Source organism: Meleagris gallopavo, chromosome 4 (genome assembly GCF_905368555.1).
Source record: "Meleagris gallopavo chromosome 4, MGAL_WU_HG_1.1, whole genome shotgun sequence".
In the NCBI taxonomy this organism is placed as follows: Eukaryota; Metazoa; Chordata; class Aves; order Galliformes; family Phasianidae; genus Meleagris; species Meleagris gallopavo.
In genome coordinates, this window is record NC_139407.1 from 65438596 (window position 1) to 65461353 (window position 22758).

At 48.2% G+C, this 22758-nt stretch overlaps 3 protein-coding genes, 1 long non-coding RNA gene and 1 pseudogene across 15 annotated transcripts; 1 reads left to right on the top strand and 4 right to left on the bottom strand.

Annotated features, from left to right (window-relative positions):
- Nucleotides 1–76: 76 nt before the first annotated feature.
- On the top strand, nt 77–11012 carry LOC146544543 (uncharacterized). Its single transcript, XR_014883262.1, has 3 exons — nt 77–161; nt 5068–5155; nt 9381–11012. It is a non-coding gene; the product is annotated as an uncharacterized LOC146544543 (long non-coding RNA).
- LOC100546932 (uncharacterized) lies at nt 977–4491 on the bottom strand. 11 transcript variants are annotated; one of them, XM_085223707.1, is made up of 6 exons: nt 4379–4491; nt 3547–3915; nt 2880–2972; nt 2385–2465; nt 2120–2236; nt 977–1352 (listed from the first exon to the last, which is right to left on the bottom strand). In XM_085223707.1, the coding sequence occupies exons 1-6, from the start codon at nt 4422–4424 to the stop codon at nt 982–984; spliced, it is 1077 nt and encodes a 358-aa protein (XP_085079833.1). In that variant the 5' UTR covers nt 4425–4491; the 3' UTR covers nt 977–981. The 11 variants fall into 11 exon arrangements, with proteins under 11 accessions (XP_085079833.1, XP_085079835.1, XP_085079834.1 ...); XM_085223709.1 differs by lacking the exon at nt 2880–2972; XM_085223708.1 differs by lacking the exon at nt 2385–2465.
- Nucleotides 6742–9331, bottom strand: LOC146544544 (uncharacterized; annotated as a pseudogene).
- Nucleotides 11013–12260: 1248 nt separating the features above from the next.
- LOC104910899 (T-cell surface glycoprotein CD8 alpha chain-like) lies at nt 12261–15676 on the bottom strand. 2 transcript variants are annotated; one of them, XM_010710598.4, is made up of 5 exons: nt 15631–15676; nt 14806–15177; nt 14101–14196; nt 13827–13943; nt 12262–13007 (listed from the first exon to the last, which is right to left on the bottom strand). In XM_010710598.4, the coding sequence occupies exons 1-5, from the start codon at nt 15674–15676 to the stop codon at nt 12991–12993; spliced, it is 648 nt and encodes a 215-aa protein (XP_010708900.2). In that variant the 3' UTR covers nt 12262–12990. The 2 variants fall into 2 exon arrangements, with proteins under 2 accessions (XP_085079841.1, XP_010708900.2); XM_085223715.1 differs by lacking the exon at nt 15631–15676 and having other exon boundaries at nt 12261–13007; nt 14806–15286.
- A 1507-nt stretch (nt 15677–17183) lies between these two features.
- On the bottom strand, nt 17184–20907 carry LOC104910915 (T-cell surface glycoprotein CD8 alpha chain-like). The gene is made up of 4 exons (XM_085223713.1): nt 20487–20907; nt 19654–20025; nt 19020–19107; nt 17184–18365 (listed from the first exon to the last, which is right to left on the bottom strand). Exons 1-4 carry the CDS (start codon nt 20530–20532, stop codon nt 18107–18109), a joined length of 765 nt encoding a protein of 254 aa, XP_085079839.1. The 5' UTR covers nt 20533–20907; the 3' UTR covers nt 17184–18106.
- Nucleotides 20908–22758: the final 1851 nt, after the last annotated feature.

Genomic DNA, 22758 nt, shown 5'->3' on the forward strand with positions numbered 1-22758 from the left:
TACAGCCCCATGTCTCTGACTCATGTAGACTTATTTTTTTTAATTAAAATTCTTGTGTTTTTGTTCTACAACCACAGGGACTCCTCCCTGCCAGAAAACCCAAAAAGTGCCTCAACACTGAGGGCTCTTGCTGCTGCCTGCAGGTGACCACTCACACATTGGTAAGTGCTGGGCTTCCTGCAGATTTGCACACGTACTGACAGTTTCCTTGGGCTGGTGTTATTTGCGTCTTCTGTTGTTATTTCCTGGCTGTACAGTTATTTGTGATGTGTTGTTGTATTGCTCTGTTGCAAATGTGCCCCCTTTATTGTGGATGCCAGAATCCTGGCCCCGCTGTCAGATGAAAGTGCTGTTTGGTGAGAAATTGGGCCAAAATTGTCTGGTTATGCCTGGGCTCATTTCATTGGGCCTGAAAGCATTTGGGTGAGTAAGGAAAGCTGCTGTGAAGCCTTGTAGGGTGGGGTAACTAAGGTCAGCCAATGGTCAACTGTAATGTTTCAGGTCCTCTTACACAACGTCGTGCTGAGTCCTCACCTGCCAAGCAGCGGCCATCAGCAGCACTGATAGTGCAACTGAGAGAGCTGGAAAAGAGAGATGAGCTCTCAGGTTTGGAGATTCTTCCTGCCCTTAATAACTGAGGCATCACAGTTTATTACTAGTAAAGGCTGTGCTGAAATTGATTTGTATTTCATTTATTTAAGTAAAACAATTAATCAATAATGTGAATCTATAGAGAGCGTATATAAAATCCTGGAGGGATGGGAGAGTCTGACAGGATTTGGACTGGGCTCAGGAGGCCGTGAATTTGAGATGAATGATCTCGCTCTTTGCAGAGGGGAATTCAGTTGGAAAAGTTGGGAGAGATTTCCCACCATGGTTCCCTGCACAGAAAGACATGTATATTTCAATATATTTCTGAGTGAATTTCTTTTATTTTAAACCTAAGTGCTGTTGATTGTAGCATGTTCAATCCTTCTGGCCCTATGAGAACTGTGAATGAATCCAAAGAACACACTGAGAGCGTTGAGAATTAGATGTGTTTAATGAGGAATACTTGAGAAGTGAGAGGGAGGTTGGGGTATGAGAGCTGAGCTTTGGGTGTGATTGAGGTGCAGGCAGAGAAGGAGCAGCCAAATGCCCGCGCTGCATCAGGGCGGCTGTGTGTGTTGCTGCTGGGATCCGTGCGGTGCTTGAGGAGGACGCCTGTGTGCCTTCTGCTGAGCAGCGACGCAGCACTGCTTGCTTACGCTGAGCTTGGTCCTGCAAGTGATCGGCTTGTGGTGAGCGCGTGTGACGCGTGGCTGTGTTTATTTCAGCACTGCTGATGCTTCCTGCTCTTAGCATGGGAACATCTGACCAATTTAGCAAGAAGAAATCCAAAGTATTCATGAATTTTTCTAAATTTACTCTTAAATCACAATCTTGCATTTTGAAGTTGAAGTTTGAAAACAGCGAAGTAAAATGGCCAGTTCTGCTGTTAGGCAGAGTCTGTTAAAGGCACTGTGTTGACAGTAAGCTGACTTAGAGCCCTTCAGGATCAACCTGCCTTTATGATACTCCTCCCCATTTTGCTTGTCTGTCACTACTGTTGTGGTATGCTTTCATTGAATTACAATGTTGAGCCAGAATTTTAGCAGCAAATGCAGATGTTGTGTAACAGTCCTTCCTTCAGTATTAGTGCTGCATGCTGCAGAAATTAATGCAGCTAATGGATCTTCACTGGTAATCCTGATCAGTGTGAAATGGCCAAAATATATGGTTGAGTAATGTTTTGGATTCAGGCAATTTCAACCCCAGTATGATGATATCAGGATGGCACAGGCAACGCAGTTTGTAATTTCTAGTCTGTTTATAATTTCTGTTAAGAAATCCAGTAATGCCTGTTCATAATACCTTGTCTGTCAGTGTAGAACATGATAAATATTTCTGAATCTAAAGCTAGTGAGGAGGAAAATATAGAAAAGAAAATTAACAGCAGTCCTTCAACACTTCTTGTGTCCTGGATACTCAGTGGCTGCGTGAGGGCAAGAGGCAGAGAGCCCATTCCCCTGGAGGAGCGGGCTGTGCTCAGTGGTGTGAGGCTGCAGGAACCTGTGCAGGGTGTCAGGGTGCGACTTACTTTGGCAGTGCACGATGGTGATGGTTATGGCAGTGAGGAGCAGGAGGCAGGCGCAAGACAGGTTAACCCACATGGTCATTGTACAGTAGAATCTTGGTGTGTTGTCACTGCTTGTTCCTGCAGGATGAAAGGAGAGACAGGAAAGAAGGAAGGCCCAGCTGCTGACATCTCCCTGCATCCTGAAATGGCTGCAGCCAGTTCAGACTTTAATTAGGCCACTTTTAACCAAAACAGCACTGCTGGCAGAGCCCCACAGCTGGGTTACCTGCATCTGGGCCCTGTTGTGAGTTGTCCTTCATGGTGTCCTTGCTGCTCTGGGTGGTAGTTGTGGATGTGATGTGTTCTGCTGTTGTTGTGAGTGGATGGAAAAATGGATGAATACAGTGAGATACAAGAAAACAACCTTTTCCCATCCTGCCAGGCCATAGATGAACCTGTGGCCAGCACTGTGGGTGGACTCCGTAGGACCCATTTTGACCTGTGATGCCCTGACACTGTGATGTGAGATCTGCTTACATTGCTGAGCTGCCCAGCCATGAAACCTGAGGGCTGTGTGCTCAGAATTTCTTTCCAGGACCCTCAGAAATTCTGAGCTCTTTAGGTGGTTTCATGCCCACATTGGCAGCTCTCTGAGAAAGATTACAAGTTTCTCTTCTTCTGACATCCCAGAATGCCTGCAGTCAGCACAGCCTTGAATTCATGCTGTTCCAAGCAATTCAGCACTGCTGGCAGAGCTCCTGCCTTCCCACAGCTGGGTTACCTGCATCTGGGCCCTGTTGTGAGTTGTCCTTCATGGTGGCCTGGCTGCTCTGGGTGGTGGCTGTGTGTGTGGTGGGTGCTGCTGTTGATGTGACTGGAAAGAAGAAATAAATGAATCCAGTGAGGTACTACAGAAGAGCTTCCTCCTGGAAGGAAGGACACAGCCAGCAGAGGAAGAACTTTTTATGGGTCTGCTTTGAGCAGTGATGCTTTTACATGCTGCCCAGGGCTCCTAATTTCTTATCACCCCCTTCCGTATGTGTGAGATCTTTGTTATCTCTGTTATAAAAGATGTTGTTAGAGTCATAGGGATTTTTTTTTGTTTCTTTTTGAGGTGCTGTAAGCATATGGAGGCTGTGAGATTGTAGAGATCCAGGTGCGTTGAGCAAGGGTATGGTTGCTGTGGACTTTGTAACTCCCATCCCTCAGAAGCACTGATGGGATGGGGAGGTGCTGCCGGGCTCTGTGACCACCTGTATGTTTGGGCAGGGCTGGTACCGCGAACGGAACAGGTGGGCAGGGAGCCTCTATGAGGAGGAGCAGTGCCTGTGTGATGAGACGGCTTGGGCAAAGAAGCAGGGATGTGGGGAGTGTGGGTGCTGGGCCAGATTGAGAAGGCACAGGCAGGGGTGGTGGGTGTAAGCGAGGTGGGTGAAGTTGTTGCTGACCTGGGAAGAAGGCGGGTTGTCCAGAGCTGAAGTGCAGCCCTGGGTTGATGTAGTTGACGCAGAAATAGATCCCCTGGTCCTGTGCCCTGAAGGATTTCACCACCAGTCGATAGGAGTTTCCTCTCCATAGTGCCTCAAAGTTTGTAGCTGTTTTCTCACTCTCCTGCATTGTGCTGGAATGAGAATGGGTAATGGAGAGGATGAAGTGAAGGTTCCCATCCTTATCCAGGCGGATCCAGGATACTTTCCAGGAGGTTTTGTTTCTCCAGCAGTCCAACTCCAGCCGCTGTCCCTCCTGGGGCTGTATGATTCTCCTGTTGGGGAACCTGACCACGAATGCATCCCTCTGTCCCTGGGTGCCGGCACAGCCTGTGGGCAGAAGTCGTCCATGTCCCCTCAGGTGCTGCTCAGGAAGAGCTCCTGGGGCCTTTGGGCAAAGCTCTTCCTCGCCAGTGCAGTGCGTAGCAGGCAGGCAGCTGGGCTGTGAGGGTGAATGTGGAGGGAGGGCCTCGGCTTCCAACACGCTTGGGTGCTGTGCTGGAGTCCCTGGGGAGTCAGCGTTGAGAGCTTCGGGCTCTCGAGATGGATGCTGCCCTTCAGAGCAGCCCTTCAGCTGCCTTCTCAGGGCTGCTGCCATTTCCCAGCTTCTCCAGAGTTTTATCTCCCTAACAACTGCTGCATGCCCTGTCTCTCCCCTTCTGAATCACCTCCAGCAACACCTGTCTGAACAGGCTCTGTTCCTGCTGCGTATCGCACTGCAGTCCCACCTCTCCTCTTCCCTGCGTAGTCACTGAGCAGCCCTGAATTCCATTCTTCCCTCTTCCATACTCACAGAGCCCCAGGCTGAGCAGGAGGAGCAGTGCAGGAGACCCGGCCATCGTCCTTGGGGCGGTGCAGCGGAGCGCGGGTGATGTTTCTCAGTGAACTTTGGAGGCAGCGTAATTTATAGGAGAGGATGTGATGTCATCAGGACCCTCTTCTGTGAAGAGGTGGCGTTCAGAAAAGAATGATTTCTGCAGCACTTCAGTTGTGACCCAGAACATGGGCTGGTTCATCGTTACAGGGTGGTTTTTAATGATGCCTCAGCAATTTTGTTTCTGCATCTTCAGTTGAGATTCAGACAGTGACAATGTTTGTGCTTGAAATCAAATCAGCTACTACAAACTGCTGTCTCTCAGCCATTTGGAGCACTCTCATCATGTCCATATTTGCAGATAACAAGAAGTCCCGTGCCATGGACATGGTTTGCAAGTGGTGTTTTATGGAGGAGATTTTGTGATGTTTTATTCTATTCTATTTTCAGATTGATCTTTGTGCACTTCTCATCTCAGGGTCCATCCATTGCTAACATCTAGCTGAGTGCTTCAGCTCAGCTGTTCTCTTCAAATCATCTTTATTCTTTCTGTGTGCAGGGCAAGAGGTCTGTGATGTGGTAGCCATCACTACAGCCCCATGTCTCTGACTCATGTAGACTTATTTTTTTTTTATTAAAATTCTTGTGTTTTTGTTCTACAACCACAGGGACTCCTCCCTGCCAAAAAAAAACCCGCTTATATGACCCAAAGCTGAGGGCCCCTGCTGCTGCCTGCAGGTGACCACTCACACATTGGTAAGTGCTGGGCTTCCTGCAGATTTGCACACGTACTGACAGTTTCCTTGGGCTGTTGTTATTTGTGTCTTCTGTTGTTATTTCCTGGCTGTACAGTTATTTGTGATGTGTTGTTGTATTGCTCTGTTGCAAATGTGCCCCCTTTATTGTGGATGCCAGAATCCTGGCCCCGCTGTCAGATGAAAGTGCTGTTTGGTGAGAAATTGGGCCAAAATTGTCTGGTTATGCCTGGGCTCATTTCATTGGGCCTGAAAGCATTTGGCTGAGTAAGGAAAGCTGCTGTGGAGCCTGTAGGGTGGGGTAACTAAGGTCAGCCAATGGTCAACTGTAATGTTTCAGGTCCTCTTACACAACGTCGTGCTGAGTCCTCACCTGCCAAGCAGTGACCATCAGCAGCACTGATAGTGCAACTGAGAGAGCTGGAAAAGAGAGATGAGCTCTCAGGTTTGGAGATTCTTCCTGCCCTTAATAACTGAGGCATCACAATTTATTATTAGTAAAAGCTGTGGTGAAATTGATTTGTATTTCATTTATTTACGTAAAACAATTAATCAATGATGTATATCTGTGGAGAGCGTATATAAAATCCTGGAGGGATGGGAGAGTCTGAAAGGTTTTGGACTGGGCTCAGGAGGCCGTGAGTTTGAGATGAATGGTCTCGTTCTTTGCAGAGGGGAATTCAATGGGAAAGGTTGGGAGAGATTTCCCACTGTGGATCCCTGCTCGGGCAGACATATATATTTCAATATAGTTGTGATTACTTTTCTTTTATTTTAAGCATTATTGGTGTTGATTGTAGCATGTTCAGGCCCTCTGGCCCTAGAGAACTGCAAATGAATCCAAAGAACACACTGAGAGCGTTAAGAATTAGATGTATTTAGTTGGGAAGACCTTGGAAATGAGAGGGAGGCTGGGGTACGAGAGCTGAGTTTTGGGTGTGATTGAGGCGTAGGCAGAGAAGGAGCAGCCAAATGCCTGCATTGCATCAGGGCAGCTGTGTGTGTTGCTGCTGGGATCAGTGTGGTGCTTGAGGAGGATGCCTGTGTGCCTTCTGCTGAGCAGCGACGCAGCACTGCTTGCTTACGCTGAGCTTGGTCCTGCAAGTGACAATGGAGTATGAGACATGGTTGGCTTTGATCATCCATCTCTTTTAGAACATTTGCTTTTAGAACATTTGATCTCTGTGGTAAGGAAGGACTAAGAGTTGACTGAAAGTTTCAGAATTTACTTTCCAAACACAAGCTTTGTTTCAGTTGGAGGGAGGAAAAGGGCAATGTTGGCACTCAAACATACCTTAGCACTGGCTCTTTTCTTGTGGCAACTTAGAGATTTCAGACATGAAATTGTGCCCAAAACCTTTTGCCTTCCCAGAGGTTGAAAGCCTCACTACATTTAATGTAGCACCTCTGAATATGTGTAATTAAGGAGGTAGTTTGACTGTAAGTCAAGCTACTGCTGACATTTGGACACTTGCAAGACCCATACCGAAGCATGTTTCTCCTGTCATTTCACAGTGCTTTTGGTTCTCCTTCTTCCAAAGCTAATACACAGATTTCAGGATGGTAGAGGCAACACAGTCTGGTAGATTAAGGTTCCTGTGTTTTATTGTCTGACAGTGCAGTGTGATAAATATTTCTCAAGCTAAACCTGGAGATGAGGAAAATGTGGAAAAGGATTTTGAGAGCAGTCCTTTTGCATTCCCTGTGTCCTGAATACGCAATGGCTGCGTGAGGGCAATAGGCAGAGAGCCCATTCCCCTGGAGGAGCGGGCTGTGCTCTGTGGTGTGAGGTTGCAGGAAGCTCGGCAGAGTGTCCGGATGTGACTTACTTTGGCAGTGCACGATGGTGATGGTTATGGCAGTGAGGAGCAGGAGGCAGGTGCCAGCCACGTTAAGCCACATGACTGTATCATTGCAGCAGTTCACCCTTTTCTCGTTGCTTGTTTCTGCTGGAAGAAAGGAGTGAGGAAAGAAGACAGACCCAGCTTCTAGCTGGGGTTACAGCCAGCTGTGGTAGAGCTAGCTAGCTAGTTGGGTGATCCTGCAGCAAAGGGAGCTGTGTGGCTCTGAGTGAGGCTGGCGGTAGGTGTAGGTGAGGAGAGGGTTTTCACAGAGCACAGAGAGGCAGGGACAAGCCATGTCTGCACGTGACACCCTCAGCCTTGGTCTGATGCTGTTGGTATTGTGCTGGGGAGCTGAGTCAGGACATGTAGTCAGGAGACTTCTAGTATCCCATGCTGAGGCTAAAAGCAGTGTTAGCTCAAAATGCAATCCCTTGTTTTGGTGTGACCCATGGCTGTCCATGCTTGTGACTTTTAGGTCAGCCCACGTGGGATGAAAGGTAGATTGTGTAATAGTATCCTGGAATCACTTAGTTTGTTAAAGACCTTCAAGATCTCCAAGGCCTGTCCTTCTGAATCCCATTAATATCTGACATCCTTTATTGCCACGTTCAGAGAAGGCAAATATCTTGGGCGGTGGTTGCTCCACCACATTCCTGGGCAGCCCAGTGCAAAAAGCAGTTAGTTTCATCTCCTAATGGGCTGCTCTCTGATAAAGGCTAAAGCACTTTGTCTCCCCTCCCATCAGTCAAACCAGGCCTTAATTTAGGCTCTTGAGAGCAAAGCAGCACTGCTGGCAGAGCCCCTGCCACCCCACAGCTGGATTACCTGAATCTGGGCTATGCCGAAAGATGTTCTTCTTGGTGACCAGGCTGCTCTCAGTGCTAGCAGTGGGTGCTGCTGTTGTTGTGATTGGAAGGAGAAATGGATGAATACAGCGAAATACAATAAAACTGCTTTCTGCCACCCCTCCCAAGACACGGCCAGTAGGAATGGGACACTGTAGAAACAGAAGGCTAATGGTTCCTAATTCTTTGGCAGCACACACAGATCTCTCTTGCCTATTAGGAACAATGTTTTCAGAGATCTGGGAACCTTTTTCTTTGTGCAGTCCACCTCCACTGTGAGTTTCTTTTTGAGGTGCTGTCAGTGTTCGGAAGTTGTTAGGATATTCAGGATTATTATGAGGTGAGGAAGGATGTGGTGGCTGTGGACCTTGAAACTCTCATCCCTCAGAAGCGCTGATGGGATGGGGAGGGCTGTGCGACCACCTGTGTGTATGGGCAGGGCTGGTACCGTGAGCAGAGCTGGTGGGCAGGGAGCCTCTATGAGGAGGAGCAGTGCCTGTGTGATGAGACAGCTGGGCAAAGAAGCAGGGATGTGGGGAGTGTGGGCGATGGGCCGGATTGAGAAGGCATGAGCAGGGGTGGTGGGTGTAAGTGAGGTGGATGAAGCTGTTGCTGACCTGGGAAGAAGGTGGGTTGTCCAGAGCTGAAGTGCAGCACCGTGTTGATGTAGCTGACACAGAAATAAGTCCCCTCATCTTGTGCCCTGAAGGACTTCACCACCAGTCTGCAGGTGTTGTCACTCCATGATGCCTCAAAGTGCTGGGATGTTTTCTCACCCCCATGGAAGGTGTTAAAGTGCGGACTGTAACTGGAGAGAATGAAGTGAAGAATCCCATCTTTGTCCAGGCGGATCTAAAAGATACCTTCATGACTATGGGAATACTGGCACTGCAGTTCCAGCCGTTGTCCCTCCTGAGGGTGCTCCATATTCCTGTTGAGGAACCTGGCCTCCATCGTGTTCCTCTGTCCCTGGGCGCCAGTGCAGCCTGTGGGCAGAAGTCAGCCATGTCCCCTCAGCTGCTGCTCAGGAAGAGCTCCTGGGGCCTTTGGGCAGGGCTCTTCCTTGCCAGTGCGGTGTGTGGTAGGCAGGCAGCCGGGCTGTGAGGGTGAATGCAGAGGGAGGGACTCGGCGTCCAGCACACTTGGGTGCTGTGCTGGAGTCGCTGGGGAGTCAGCGTTGAGAGCTTCGGGCTCTCGAGATGGATGCTGCCCTTCAGAGCAGTCCTTCAGCTGCCTGCTCGGGGCTGCTGCCAATTCCCAGCTTCTTTGACAGGTGATTCAACACTAACAACTGCTACATGCCCCCTCTCTCCTCTTCCCCATTCCCTACAGCAACACCTGTCTGAACAGGCTCTGTTCCAGCTGCGTATCGCACTGCAGTCCCACCGCTCCTGCTTCCCTGCTCAGTCACTGAGCAGCCCTGAATTCAGTCCTTTGGGTTTGCCCTTTTTTTCCTCCATGGTCCTTTTTGCCGATATTCTTGGACATGGTACAAGTGGAATGCCTTCACTCATTGTCCTTTTTCCTCTCGGCACAGGTGCCCCGTAAGCCCGCTTCCATACTCACAGAGCCCCAGGCTGAGCAGGAGGAGCAGTGCAGGAGACCCGGCCAACGTCCTCGGGGCGGTGCAGCGGAGCGCGGGTGATGTTTCTCAGTGAACTTTGGAGGCAGCGTAATTTATAGGAGAGGATGTGATGTCATCAGGACCCTCTTCTGTGAAGAGTTCGTGTTCAACCTCTGAGGTGAAGAATTCTGTGGCACTTCATCTGTGATCCGGAACCTGGGCTGATTTATCATTACAGGCTTGTTTTTAATGGTGCCTCAGGGATTTTGCTGCAGTGTCTTCAGTTGAGATTCATACTGACAGTGGTCCTTCTTCAAGTTGGATTAGCCAGTACAGTCTGCTGTCTCACAGTGATTCGGGGCATTCTCATCATGTCCAGATCTGTGGAATACAAAGTGAATTCCTATGCCTTGGAGCACAAATTGTATTTCTTGGTAGTGATTTTATCTTTTTATGCGTTATTTAATTCTTTTTATAATTAAAAGAAAGATGTATAATGTTCTATAGTATCTCTATACCTGTACTTTTAATCTCTGAGCCCGTGCATTGCTGATATGTATCTGAGTTCTACAGCTCTGTTGTTCTCTGCAATTATTCTTTGTAGTTTCTCAGCAGAAGCCACTGTGTTCAAGGCAGGAGGTCTTGTTCCTGCTCCGGCAGGGGGATTGGACTAGATTATTGTTTAAGGTCCCTTCCAGTCCCTGACGTTCTCTGATTCTGTGATGTGATACCTACCAAGACAGCCCCGTGTCCCAGTGGCATTCACATCTAAAGGACAAAAAGTTACTCTGTGTTTTTTTTCTTCTCCAACCACATGGACTTTCGCCATGCCAAAAAACCTCTCCATACAAGCTTCAACATTCGGAGGCCAGCCCACAACCTCTAGGTGACCACACACACTGGTAAGGGTTTTGACTTCCTGCAGCTTAGCACAACAGCTTCTCAACAGCTTTGCTCTGCTGCTATTTGATTTTTTTTTTTTTTTTTTTTTTTTTTTTTTGCTATTTTCTGGCTTTCTTGCTTTTTTCATTGTGAGAGGTGTTGTTCCATTACTCCTTTGGAAAGCATACCCTGCTCCTGGTTGTGAGAAACCTGGCAGTGCTGAGTGATAAAACTGCTGTTTCATGTGAAAAAGAGCTGGACAATGAAGAATGCAACAAGGTGGTGAGTTAAGTCAAGCAGCTTCACCACAGCAGCAAGCATACCTAGATTGTGAGATGAAATAAGGAATCCCTTTGACTTCCACCTGTTTTCATACGGCACTTAGCTCTCTATTCCAGGCATGCCCAACCTGCGGGCCGCACGCTGCCCGGCCCAGCCCGTCTTGCAGCCGTCTCCCGTCCTGTGCCATCACAGCAGCGGCTCTGCCCCGCTAAGTGACCCGGCCCTCTCTGTGCACCCATCACTGACACAGCCACACAGCGGTGTGAGATTGGCTCTGCATCAGCTCAACCAGGACATGGGCAGGGTACAGTGCTGTGCTATCTCCACCTCTGGCACCCACCACACGCTCAGTCAAATAAAAACCCGTTTGTGTTACCCATGTGTGCCACTGGGTGACTGAGACACACTAATTACCCACTGTAACATTTCAGCCTTCCTAATGTCTTCTCAAGACAGAACTCTGAAATGAAGAAAAATTGTGGTTGAAGGAGAAGTATTCAATGAAAAATGGGCAGATGAGTACTTTTTTTGTTGAGGTAAAACTGAGTTACTGCTGTTAAGTTAAACCTCAGATGGACTCGGCTATAAAGGCCAGTGATGTGGTGGCAAATTTGATGGCAGAAGCAGCAAAACCATCTGCTAGTGGTGAGTTTATTGAGCAATGCACAGACAGCATCACAGATGCAATCTGCCCTGATTAAAACGGGGATTTCTGTAAAATCAGTTGGTGTCAGTCAACTATTGCCAGACGGACTGTAGAAATGGACAAATCTGTGGCAAGAAAGTTGCAAAGTAAAGCTGTCAATTTCAGAAGTTATCCTTTGCTGACAGATGAAATAGCTGATGCTACAGATATGACTCAATTTGCTGTTTTCATGGAAAGTATTCTTAAGAACTTAGTCACTGAAGAAAAGGCTTCTTTGGTACCATTAAAGACACGAAGAAATCTTTGGATGCAGACAGAGCAATACAAATGGCGTAAAAATGATTTTATTTAACTTTTGTTGACGCATCTGGTAGAGCTACTGATGGCACCCAGGCAGTGGTTGGTGAAAAAGAGGGGCTTATAGAATTAATGGAAGACAATGGAATTGCTGCCAGAAACTCAGGTTTGGTGCAACATCTCTGCATGGTACATCAGGGAAATATATGTGCAAAGGCTTTAAAAATGGAGATTGTCATGTCAGTTGTCAACAAATGTCTGAATTTCATGAAGCCCAAGGGATTGAACCATCACCAGGCATTCCTTAAAAGTACAAATGCTGATAATGGAGACATCATTTACTTTTTTTAAAGTAAGGTGTGTAAGTCACATTTTTAAAGTAAGGTAAAATGCTAAGCAGTGTTAGGATTTGCAAACTGAAATGAAATGATTTCCGGAATCAAAAGGAACATTTGTGAGGCTGAAAACATGTGACAGTTTTAATGCTTCTAGTGGATATGGCCTCTCTTTAAGTAAGTTGAACATACATCTTCACAGTGTAAACCAACTTACCTGTGCTGTGTTTCAAGTCATAGCAGCGTTCAAAATGAAACAAATTATGGGTGGCTCAAGTTATGGCAAACGAATTTACACACTTTGATTTGTCAAGAGAAAAGAAGTTTCAGTTCTGCAGGACCTCGCTGCCTTTAAATACAGAAGCAAAATGGGTTGATGTATATGGAGTCTGCAGAGATACTGGTCTGTATTCAGTTTATTCATGACAAAGAATTAAGCAAGGGGACATGCAAAAAGGAAGGGACAAAATCCTGCAGGCAACATACAGATTGACAGATTGAGGAACGTGGCCCAGCAGGAGGTGAGTTAAGAATGAATTTTCTCAATGCCTGTTAAGGAGATTTGAGGTGAAAAAGGGAGTAGAGAAATCCTATCATGGACCCTGGTCAAGCATCAAGTTATTTCAGTACAGTTTGGAGTGGCCCTTCCAATCGGATCTTTTCTTCTTTTGAAACACCAGTGAGGAAGGTGGTGGCATGTTCAGACTCCCTGCCGTCCTGGAAATAGTGAAACTGAACAACTCAGAGAAAGAGACAAAAGTTACAACCATTTAATGGGAAAAATATTGCAAAATAGAGAGGGGTTGGGGCATCAGAGCTGAGTATTGGTATGATTGGTTTATTGGTCATCTCATGGAAGGCTCAGCTGTCCAGCACAGCGGTGTCTTTTCCCCAGTGGCACGGAGCTGCCCGGCTTCTTAGGGTCAGCAGTGTCCCCGCGGTCTGGGTGTGTGCCAGCAGTGTGGGGCAGGAGCACAGGTCAGGGCGCGGGAGGTGTGCAGTGCTGGTGGGCAGCACAGGAGGAGCAGCCAAATGCCCGCGCTGCATCAGGGCAGCTGTGTGTGTTGCTGCTGGGATCCGTGCGGTGCTTGAGGAGGACGCCTGTGTGCCTTCTGCTGAGCAGCGACGCAGCACTGCTTGCTTACGCTGAGCTTGGTCCTGCAAGTGATCGGCTTGTGGTGAGCGCGTGTGACGCGTGGCTGTGTTTATTTCAGCACTGCTGATGCTTCCTGCTCTTAGCATGGGAACACCTGACCACTTTAGCAAGGAGGAATCCAAAGTATCAATGAAGCTTTCTGAATTTATACTCAAATCACAATCTTTCATTTGAGATGGTGGATGCCATATTAGGATGGTTCAGACTAAACACACCTACTTGTGCTTTTAGGCAGACTCTCTGGAAGGCCCTGTGTCTGCTCTGGTGGCTCAGTCTGACTTAGAGCCTTTCAGTGTGAATCCCTCTGAATGATTCTCTTCCCCTTTGTGTCATCTCTTTTATTTCTGAAGGTTCTTTTTAGCACATTACACCATCGAGCCGTTAATTTTAACAGAAAATGTAGGTCTCATAACAAGGTGTCTTTGAGGGTTTATTCTGCATGCTGCAGAAATTACTGCAACGAGTGGATTTGCACTGGTAATTCGAATCAGCACGAAATGGCAGAAATCAATGGTTGAGTAATGTTTTTGTTCTGATACTTCCCACACAGATACCTATTTTAGCCAATGCAGTTTGTTAGAATAAGTTTTCACTGCTTATATTCTTTTTGCTGGTAGCATAGAATGTGATAAATACTTCTGGTAATAAACTTGGAGATGGGGAAAATCTGGATAGGAATTTTAAGAGCATCTTTCTGCATTCCCTGTGTCCTGGATACGCAATGGCTACGTGGGCAGAGAGCCCATTCCCCTGGAGGAGTGGGCTGTGCTCTGTGGTGTGAGGCTCCAGGAATCTCTGCAGGGTATCAGGATGTGACTTACTTTGGCAGTGCATGATGGTGATGGTTATGGCAGTGAGGAGCAGGAGGCAGGCGCATAGCAGGTTTACCCACATGACTATTTCATGGCAGAAGTGTGGTGTATTCTTGTTGTTTATTTCTGCAGCAAGAAAAGAGAGAGAGAAAAGAGGAAAGGCCCAGCTGCAGACATCTTCTTGCATCTTGAAATGCCTGTAGCCAGCACAGACTTTAATTGGGCCTCTTAAGACCAAAGCAGCACTGCTGGCAGAGCCTTTGCCTCCCCATTGCTGGGTTACCTGTATCCGGGCTGTGCTGGGAGATATCCTCTGTAGTGACCTGGCTGCTTTGGGTGGTGGCAGTGGGTGTGGTGGGTGCTGCTGTTGTTGTTGTGACTGGAAGAAGAAATGAATGAATACAGCAAAATAGAATAAACCACCTTCTGCCACCACTGCCAGGAAAAGGCCAAATCGGGTGGAACTTCATAGATCCCATTTTGAAGTGATACAGTGAAACACTGCCCAACCATGGAAATAGAAATCTGACGGTTCGTTCTTCCTGAGCAGCACATGCAGAGATCCTTCTTATTCAGAATAGTTCTTTGAGAGACCTGGGAACCTTATCTTTCCACAGTGCAACCTACACCTAACCTGTGAGTCACTTTTTGAGATGTCTTCAGCATTCAGAATTTCTTAGGACAATCTGGATTATTGTGAGGTGAGGAAGGATGTGGCAGCTGTGGACATTGTAACTCTCATCCCTCTAAGGCACTGATGGGATGGGGAGATGCTGCTGGGCTTTGCGACCACCTGTGTGTATGGGCAGAGCCAGTACTGCGAGCGGAGATGGTGGGCAGGGAGCCTCTAAGAGGAGGAGCAGTGGCTGTGTGATGAAACGGCTTGGGCAAAGAAGCAGGGATGTGGGGAGTGTGGGTGATGGGCCGGATTGAGAAGGCATGGGCAGGGGTGGTGGGTGTAAGTGAGGTGGATGAAGCTGTTGCTGACCTGGGAAGAAGGCGGGTTGTCCAGAGCTGAAGTGCAGCACCGAGTTGATATAGTTCATGCAGAAATAGATCCCCTGGTCCTGTGCCCTGAAGGACTTCACCACCAGTCTGCAGGTGTTGTCTCTCAGTGATGCATCAAACTGCGTAGATTTTTTGTCACCCCAATAGTAGGTAGCAGAGTACGATTGGTAGCAGGAGACAATGAAGTGAAGCCTCCCATCCTTATCCAGGCGGATCCAGAAGAGGAATAAGGGGGATCTGTTTCTTTCGTAATGCAGGCACTCCAGCTCCAGTCGCTGTCCCTCTTGAGGGTGCTTCATATTCCTGTTGAGGAATCTGGCCTCCATCCTCTGTCCCTGGGCACCGGTGCAGCCTGTGGGCAGAAGTCCGCCATGTCTCCTCTGGTGCTGCTCAGGAAGAGCTCCTGGGGCCTTTGGGCAGCGGTCTTCCCCACCAGTGCGGTGCATGGCAAGCAGGCAGCTGGGCTGTGAGGGTGAATGCAGAGGGAGGGCCTCGGCATCCAGCACACTTGGGTGCTGTGCTGGAGTCCGTGGGAACTCAGCGTTGAGAGCGCCGGGCTCTCGAGATGGATGCTGCCCTTCAGCTGCCTTCTCAGGGCTGCTGCCATTTCCCAGCTTCTTTGACAGATGATTCAACACTAACAACTGCTACATGCCCCCTCTCTTCCCTTCCCCATCCCCACCAGCAACACCTGTCTGAACAGGCTCTGTTCCTGCTGCATATCGCACTGCAGTACCACCACTCCCACTTCCCTCTGCAGTCACTGAGCAGCCCTCTATTTTGTCCTTCCCGCTTCCATACTCACAGAGCCCCAGGCTGAGCAGGAGGAGCAGTGCAGGAGACCCGGCCATCGTCCTCGGGGCGGTGCAGCGGAGCGCGGGTGATGTTTCTCACTGAACTTTGGAGGCAGCGTAACTTATAGGAGAGGATGTGATGTCATCAGGACCCTCTTCTGTGCAGAGGTGGCATTCAGAAAAGAATGATTTCTGCAGCACTTCAGCTGTGACCCAGAAATAGGGCTAAGTTGTTTTTAAGGTGCCTCAGGGATTTTGCTGCAATGTCTTCAGTTGAGATTCAGACCTTGACAATGTTTGTGCTTGAAATCAAATCAGGTACTACAAACTGCTGTCTCTCAACCATTTGGGCACTCTCATCATGTCCACATTTGCTGATTTCTAGAATAAGTCCGTCTCACTGGCAGGGTCCATGCATTGCTGACGTGTAGCTGAGTGCTTCAGCCCAGCTGTTCTCCACATTTCTTCTTTATAATTTCTGTGCACAAGCCTCTGTGTGCAGGGCAAGAGGTCTGTGATGTGGTAGCCATCACTACAGCCCCATGTTCCAGAGTCATGCAGACTTCTTTTTTTTAATTTAAATTCTTGTGTTTTTGTTCTACAACAACAGGGACTTCCGCCCTGTCAAAAAAAACCCTTATATACCTCAACACTGAGGGCTCTTGCTGCTGCCTGTAGGTGACCACTCACACATTGGTAAGTGCTGGGCTTCCTGCAGCTTTGCACACACATACTAACAGTTTCCTTGGGCTGGTGTTATTTGTGTCGTCTGTTGTTATTTCCTGGCTGTACAGTTATTTGTGATGTGTTGTTATATTGCTCTGTTGCAAATGTGTCCCCTGTTCCTGGATGCCAGAATCCTGGCCCTGCTGTCAGATGAAAGTGCTGTTTGGTGAGAAATTGGGCCAAAATTTTTTAGTTATGCCTGGGCTCATTTCGTTGGGCCTCAAAGCATTTGGCTGAGTAAGGAAAGCCGCTGTGAAGCCTTCTGGAATGTGGTAACTAAGGTCAGCCAAGAGTCAACTGTAATGTTTCAGATCCACTTATCCAAAGTGCTGACTCCTCACTTGCCGAGCAGTGACCATCAGCAGCACTGATAGTGCAACTGAGAGAGCTGGAAAAGAGAGATGAGCTCTCAGGTTTGGAGATTCTTCCTGCCCTTAATAACTGAGGCATCACAGTTTATTACTAGTAAAGGCTGTGCTGAAATTGATTTGTATTTCATTTATTTACGTAAAACAATTAATCAATGATGTATATCTGTGGAGAGCGTATATAAAATGCTGGAGGGATGGGAGAGTCTGACAGGTTTTGGACTGGGTTCAGGAGGCCGTGAGTTTGAGATGAATGATCTCACTCTTTGCAGAGGGGAATTCAGTTGGAAAAGTTGGGAGAGATTTCCCACCATGGTTCCCTGCACAGAAAGACATGTATATTTCAATATATTTCTGAGTGAATTTCTTTTATTTTAAACCTAAGTGCTGTTGATTGTAGCATGTTCAGTCCTTCTGGCCCTATGAGAACTGTGAATGAATCCAAAGAGCACACTGAGAGCGTTGAGAATTAGATGCGTTTAATGAGGAATACTTGAGAAGTGAGAGGGAGGTTGGGGTATGAGAGCTGAGCTTTGGGTGTGATTGAGGTGTAGGCAGAGAAGGAGCAGCCAAATGCCCGCGCTGCATCAGGGCAGCTGTGTGTGTTGCTGCTGGGATCCGTGCGGTGCTTGAGGAGGACGCCTGTGTGCCTTCTGCTGAGCAGCGACGCAGCACTGCTTGCTTACGCTGAGCTTGGTCCTGCAAGTGATCGGCTTGTGGTGAGCGCGTGTGACGCGTGGCTGTGTTTATTTCAGCACTGCTGATGCTTCCTGCTCTTAGCATGGGAACACCTGACCACTTTAGCAAGGAGGAATCCAAAGTATCAATGAAGCTTTCTGAATTTATACTCAAATCACAATCTTTCATTTGAGATGGTGGATGCCATATTAGGATGGTTCAGACTAAACACACCTACTTGTGCTTTTAGGCAGACTCTCTGGAAGGCCCTGTGTCTGCTCTGGTGGCTCAGTGCTGACTTAGAGCCTTTCAGTGTGAATCCCTCTGAATGATTCCCTTCCCCTTTGTGTCATCTCTTTTATTTCTGAAGGTTCTTTTTAGCACATTACACCATCGAGCCGTTAATTTTAACAGAAAATGTAGGTCTCATAACAAGGTGTCTTTGAGGGTTTGTTCTGCATGCTGCAGAAATTACTGCAACGAGTGGATTTGCACTGGTAATTCGAATCAGCACGAAATGGCAGAAATCAATTGTTGAGTAATATTTTGGTACTGGTACTTTCAACCCAGACACTGATTTTAGCCAATGCTGTTTGTGGGAATAAGGTTTAACTCTTTAGATTCAATTGGAAGATAGTGTAGAATTTGATAAATACTTGTCATGATATTCCTGGTGATGGGGAAAATATGGATTGAAATTTTGTAGAGAGGTTCTTCAGCATTCCTTGTGTCCTGGATACACAATGGCTGCATGAGGGCAATAGGCAGAGAGCCCATTCCCCTGGAGGAGCGGGCTGTGCTCAGTGGTGTGAGGCTGCAGGAACCTGTGCAGGGTGTCAGGGTGCGACTTACTTTGGCAGTGCACGATGGTGATGGTTATGGCAGTGAGGAGCAGGAGGCCGGTGCCAGCCACTCGAACCCAGAGGAAAACATCACAGATGGAATTCAGTGTCTTCTCATTGCTTTTTCCTGCAGAAACAAAACAGAGAGAGGAAAGAGGAAAGGCCCAGCTGCAGACATCTCACTGTGTCATGAAATGCCTGTAGTCAGTACAGACTGTAATTAGGCCTCTTATGACTAAAGCAGCACTGCTGGCAGAGCCCCTGCCTCCACACTGCTGGGTTACCTGCATGTAGGCCCTGTTGTGAGTTGTCCTTTGTGGTGACCTGGCTTCTCTGGGTGGTGGCAGTGGATGCGATGTATTCTGCTGTTGTTGTGAGTGGATAGAAAAATGGATGAATGCAGTGAGATACAAGAAAAGAGCCTTCTCCCACTCCTGCCAGGCCATAGATGAACCTGTGGCCAGCACTGTGGGTGGACTCCGTAGGACCCATTTTGACCTGTGATGCCCTGACACTGTGATGTGAGGTCTGCTTGCATTGCTGAGCTGCCCAGCCATGAAACCTGAGGGCTGTGTGCTCAGAATTTCTTTCCAGCATCCTCAGAAATTCTGAGCTCTTTAGGTGGTTTCATGCCCTCATTGGCAGCTCTCTGAGAAAGATTGCAAGTTTCTCTTCTTCTGAGATATCAAAATGCCTGCAGTCAGCACAGCCTTGTATTCATGCTGTTCCAAGCATTTCCAGCATTGCTGGCAGAGCTCCTGCCACTTCACTGCTGGTTTATCTGGATCTTGGCTGCTCCAGGAGATGTCCTTCTTGATGATCTGGCTGCTCTGGATGGTGGCTGCGGGTGTGGTAGGGGCTGCTGTTGTTGTGACTGGAAAGAAGAAATAAGGGAACAGAGGGAGGTAAGGCTGAAGAGCTTCTTCCTATCCATGCCGCGAGATGAGCAGCAGAGGGAAAAAGACGTTTGAATGGTGACCAGTCAGACGCCTAATTTCTTAACAGCCCTCTCAGCGTGTGTGAGCTCTCTGTTATTTCTGTTCTAAAATATGTTTTGAGAGAAGTGGGGATTTCTGAGTTTCTTTTTGAGGTGCTTTAAGCATATAGAGGCTGTTGGGACATGGAGGTCCAGGTGAGGTGAGGAAGGCTGGGGTTTCTGTGGACTTTGTAGCTCTCATGCCTCAAAATTCCTGATGGGATGGGGAGGTGTTGCTGGGCTGTGCAACCAGTGTGTTGGGGCAGGGCTGTTACTGCAAGCGGAACTGATGAGCAGGGAGACTCTATGAGGAGGAGCAGTGCCTGTGTGATGAGACAGCTGGGCAAAGATGCAGGGATGTGGGGAGTGTGGGCGCTGGGCCGGATTGAGAAAGCACGGGCAGGAGTGGTGGGTGTAAGCGAGGTGGGTGAAGCTGTTGCTGACCTGGGAAGAAGGCGGGTTGTCCAGAGCTGAAGTGCAGCACCGAGTTGATATAGTTCATGCAGAAATAGATCCCCTGGTCCTGTGCCCTGAAGGACTTCACCACCAGTCTGCAGGTGTTGTCTCTCAGTGATGCATCAAACTGCGTAGATTTTTTGTCACCCCAATAGTAGGTAGCAGAGTACGATTGGTAGCAGGAGACAATGAAGTGAAGCCTCCCATCCTTATCCAGGCGGATCCAGAAGAGGAATAAGGGGGATCTGTTTCTTTCGTAATGCAGGCACTCCAGCTCCAGTCGCTGTCCCTCTTGAGGGTGCTTCATATTCCTGTCGAGGAATCTGGCCTCCATCCTCTGTCCCTGGGCACCGGTGCAGCCTGTGGGCAGAAGTCCGCCATGTCTCCTCTGGTGCTGCTCAGGAAGAGCTCCTGGGGCCTTTGGGCAGCGGTCTTCCCCACCAGTGCGGTGCGTGGCAGGCAGGCAATCAGACTGTGAGCGTGAATGTGGAGGGAGGGTCTTGGTGTCCAACACGCTTGGGTGCTGTGCTGGAGTCGCTGGGGACTCAGCGTTGAGAGCGCCGGGCTCTCGAGATGGATGCTGCCCTTCAGAGCAGCCCTTCAGCTGCCTTCTCAGGGCTGCTGCCAATTCCCAGCTTCTTTGACAGATGATTCCCCACTAACAACTGCTACATGCCCCCTCTTTCCCCTTTCCCATCCCCTCTGGCAACACCTGTCTGAACAGGTTCCTGCTGCGTATCGTGCTGCACTCACATCACTCCCACGTCCATCTGCAGTCACTGAGCAGCCCTGTATTTTGTCCTTCCCGCTTCCATACTCACAGATCCCCAGGCTGAGCAGGAGGAGCAGTGCAGGAGACCCGGCCATCGTCCTCGGGGCGGTGCAGCGGAGCGCGGGTGATGTTTCTCACTGAACTTCGGAGGCAGCGTAATTTATAGGAGAGGATGTGATGTCATCAGGACCCTCTTCTGTGAAGAGTCCGTGTTCAGCCTCTCATATGAAATGGAGTGAGAAAAATTTCTGCAGCACTTCATTTGTGATCCAGAACTTGGGCTTGTTTATCATGATAGCGTTGTTTTTAATAGTGCCTCTGGGATTTTGCTGCAGTGTCTTCAGTTGAGATTCAGACTGGCAATGATCCTTCTTGAAATTGGGTGAACCACCCCAGGCTGATGTTTCCCACTCACTTCACATCCAGATCTGCAGAAAACTTGGACATGACTGGGGCCATTGCTATGGACAACATATTGTTTTTCTTAGGGGGATTGTATTTCATTGTATTTTATTTTATTCAATTTACAGGTAAAAGTATACTTGGGAATGGTTTCCAGCATCTATCCATCTGCACCTTATCCCAGAGTCCATGCATTGCTGAGATGTAGCTGAGTTCTTCAGCTCAGCTTTTCTCTGCATCTCTTTCTAGTTTCTCTGCAGAAGCTGCTGTGTGCAAGGCAGGAGCTCTGTGGTATGACATCAGTCAAGACTGCCCTATGTCCTGTGGTATGCTGAGTTTATGTCTTTAATAATATCCTTTTGGTTTTCTTCTTCAACCACAGGGACTTCCGCCCTCTCTAAAGTAAAGAACAACCATCCCACTCTACCTGTTTGAACACTCTGAGGCTCGCCCGCTTTCTGTAAGTGACCTCACACTCTGCTAAGAGTTTTGTCTTCCTGCAGCTTTGCATATACAGTCACAACAGTTCCTCTAGGCTGGTGTTATTTGCTTTTCTCTGGGGATTTCCTGGCTTTCCCGCTATGTTTTGATAACGTGTGAGGCATTGTTCTATTACCTTTGCAAGAAAACCCTCTGGATGTTAACAAGCCAGGCACTCATGACTGATGGAACCACTGTTGTGTGAGAAAGTGAGCTGAAAGTGTCTGGGAACTCATTGGACTTCAAGCACTGTGGTGAGTGCAGAAAGCCAGAGTGAGGCCTGCGGAGGTCTGTGAAACAGAAGGTATTATGAGGCTGTCAGACATGCGATGTCAGCATGAAGTTGATCAGATGTGTTGCAAAAAGAAGAGAAAAGAGGGTTAATCTGTTAAAGAACACGACAAGAGCCTTGAATTCCCATCAAGCACGTTAGAAGCGTGGGCACTTAGGCCTCCATCCATTTCCCTGCAAGACATGTATATTATGCTGCTTGTGTAGGCTCTTTCTGTTGTCAGTTTCTTCTTCTCGAGCTTATCAGAATCCGTGCTGCCTTTGCAATGGGATGAAGAGCTGAACTAATAGGCATGCCTTGTGGATGGCTGACGTTGTCCCATATTTTGTGAGGTGCTGAAGTGATCTGCTTCTGCCTCACACCGGGACTGTGACCAAAGTAGAAAAATTCCTGATTTCTGTGGTTCAGAATGATTTATCTGCAAGGGGAGCTATTGGCAAATGAGGATGTTTGCATGTTTCTGGGACTGGATTCTTACCCTGCCATGGAGCACGGTTGCCTACATACGATATCTCGTATTCAGAGACTTGTTAGGAGAAGCTCTACAGTTGGATAGCAGGATAACCCAGGAAGGACTATTGCCTGTCTCAGTTTGGACATCTTTCTTTCCTCTTTTCTCCCTGTGCCAGTGTGACTCTACTGTGGGTCATTCCCAGCTACCTAACAGGTACCCAGAAGTTCCCCTACTAAACACAGAGTTGCCTTTCCTCTTGGTCCTTGTGGCTCACAGATGGAACTGGTTTCCACAGGAGGCCACTACCTGCTGTGAAATCCTCAGGCCCTGGGCTGTGAGTCAGTTCAGAAGACTGCTTTTCATAATCAGATTGTTATTTGCTGAGTTGCTTTGTGAGTCATCGCTACAGCAAAGATTCCCCCAGCCCCCGCATCTTCTGATGTTGCCCATCGCGCCATGCAGGATGATGGCGACTATGCTGAGTCACATGGGGTTCTTTTGGAGGTATCACTCGTTTCTGCTGCCTTTAAGAAACTGTTAATAAATATATGTCCTTATGGCATTTTGAAAGCTCGTTGTCAGTGGAGAGAGAGCAGTAAGGGGGCTGTCATGCATCCCTTCCCAGCAGAGACACATTTCATTGGCCAGAGAGTCCCAGGCAAGTTTAGCTCTCATGTACTCATCTGTGTGTGA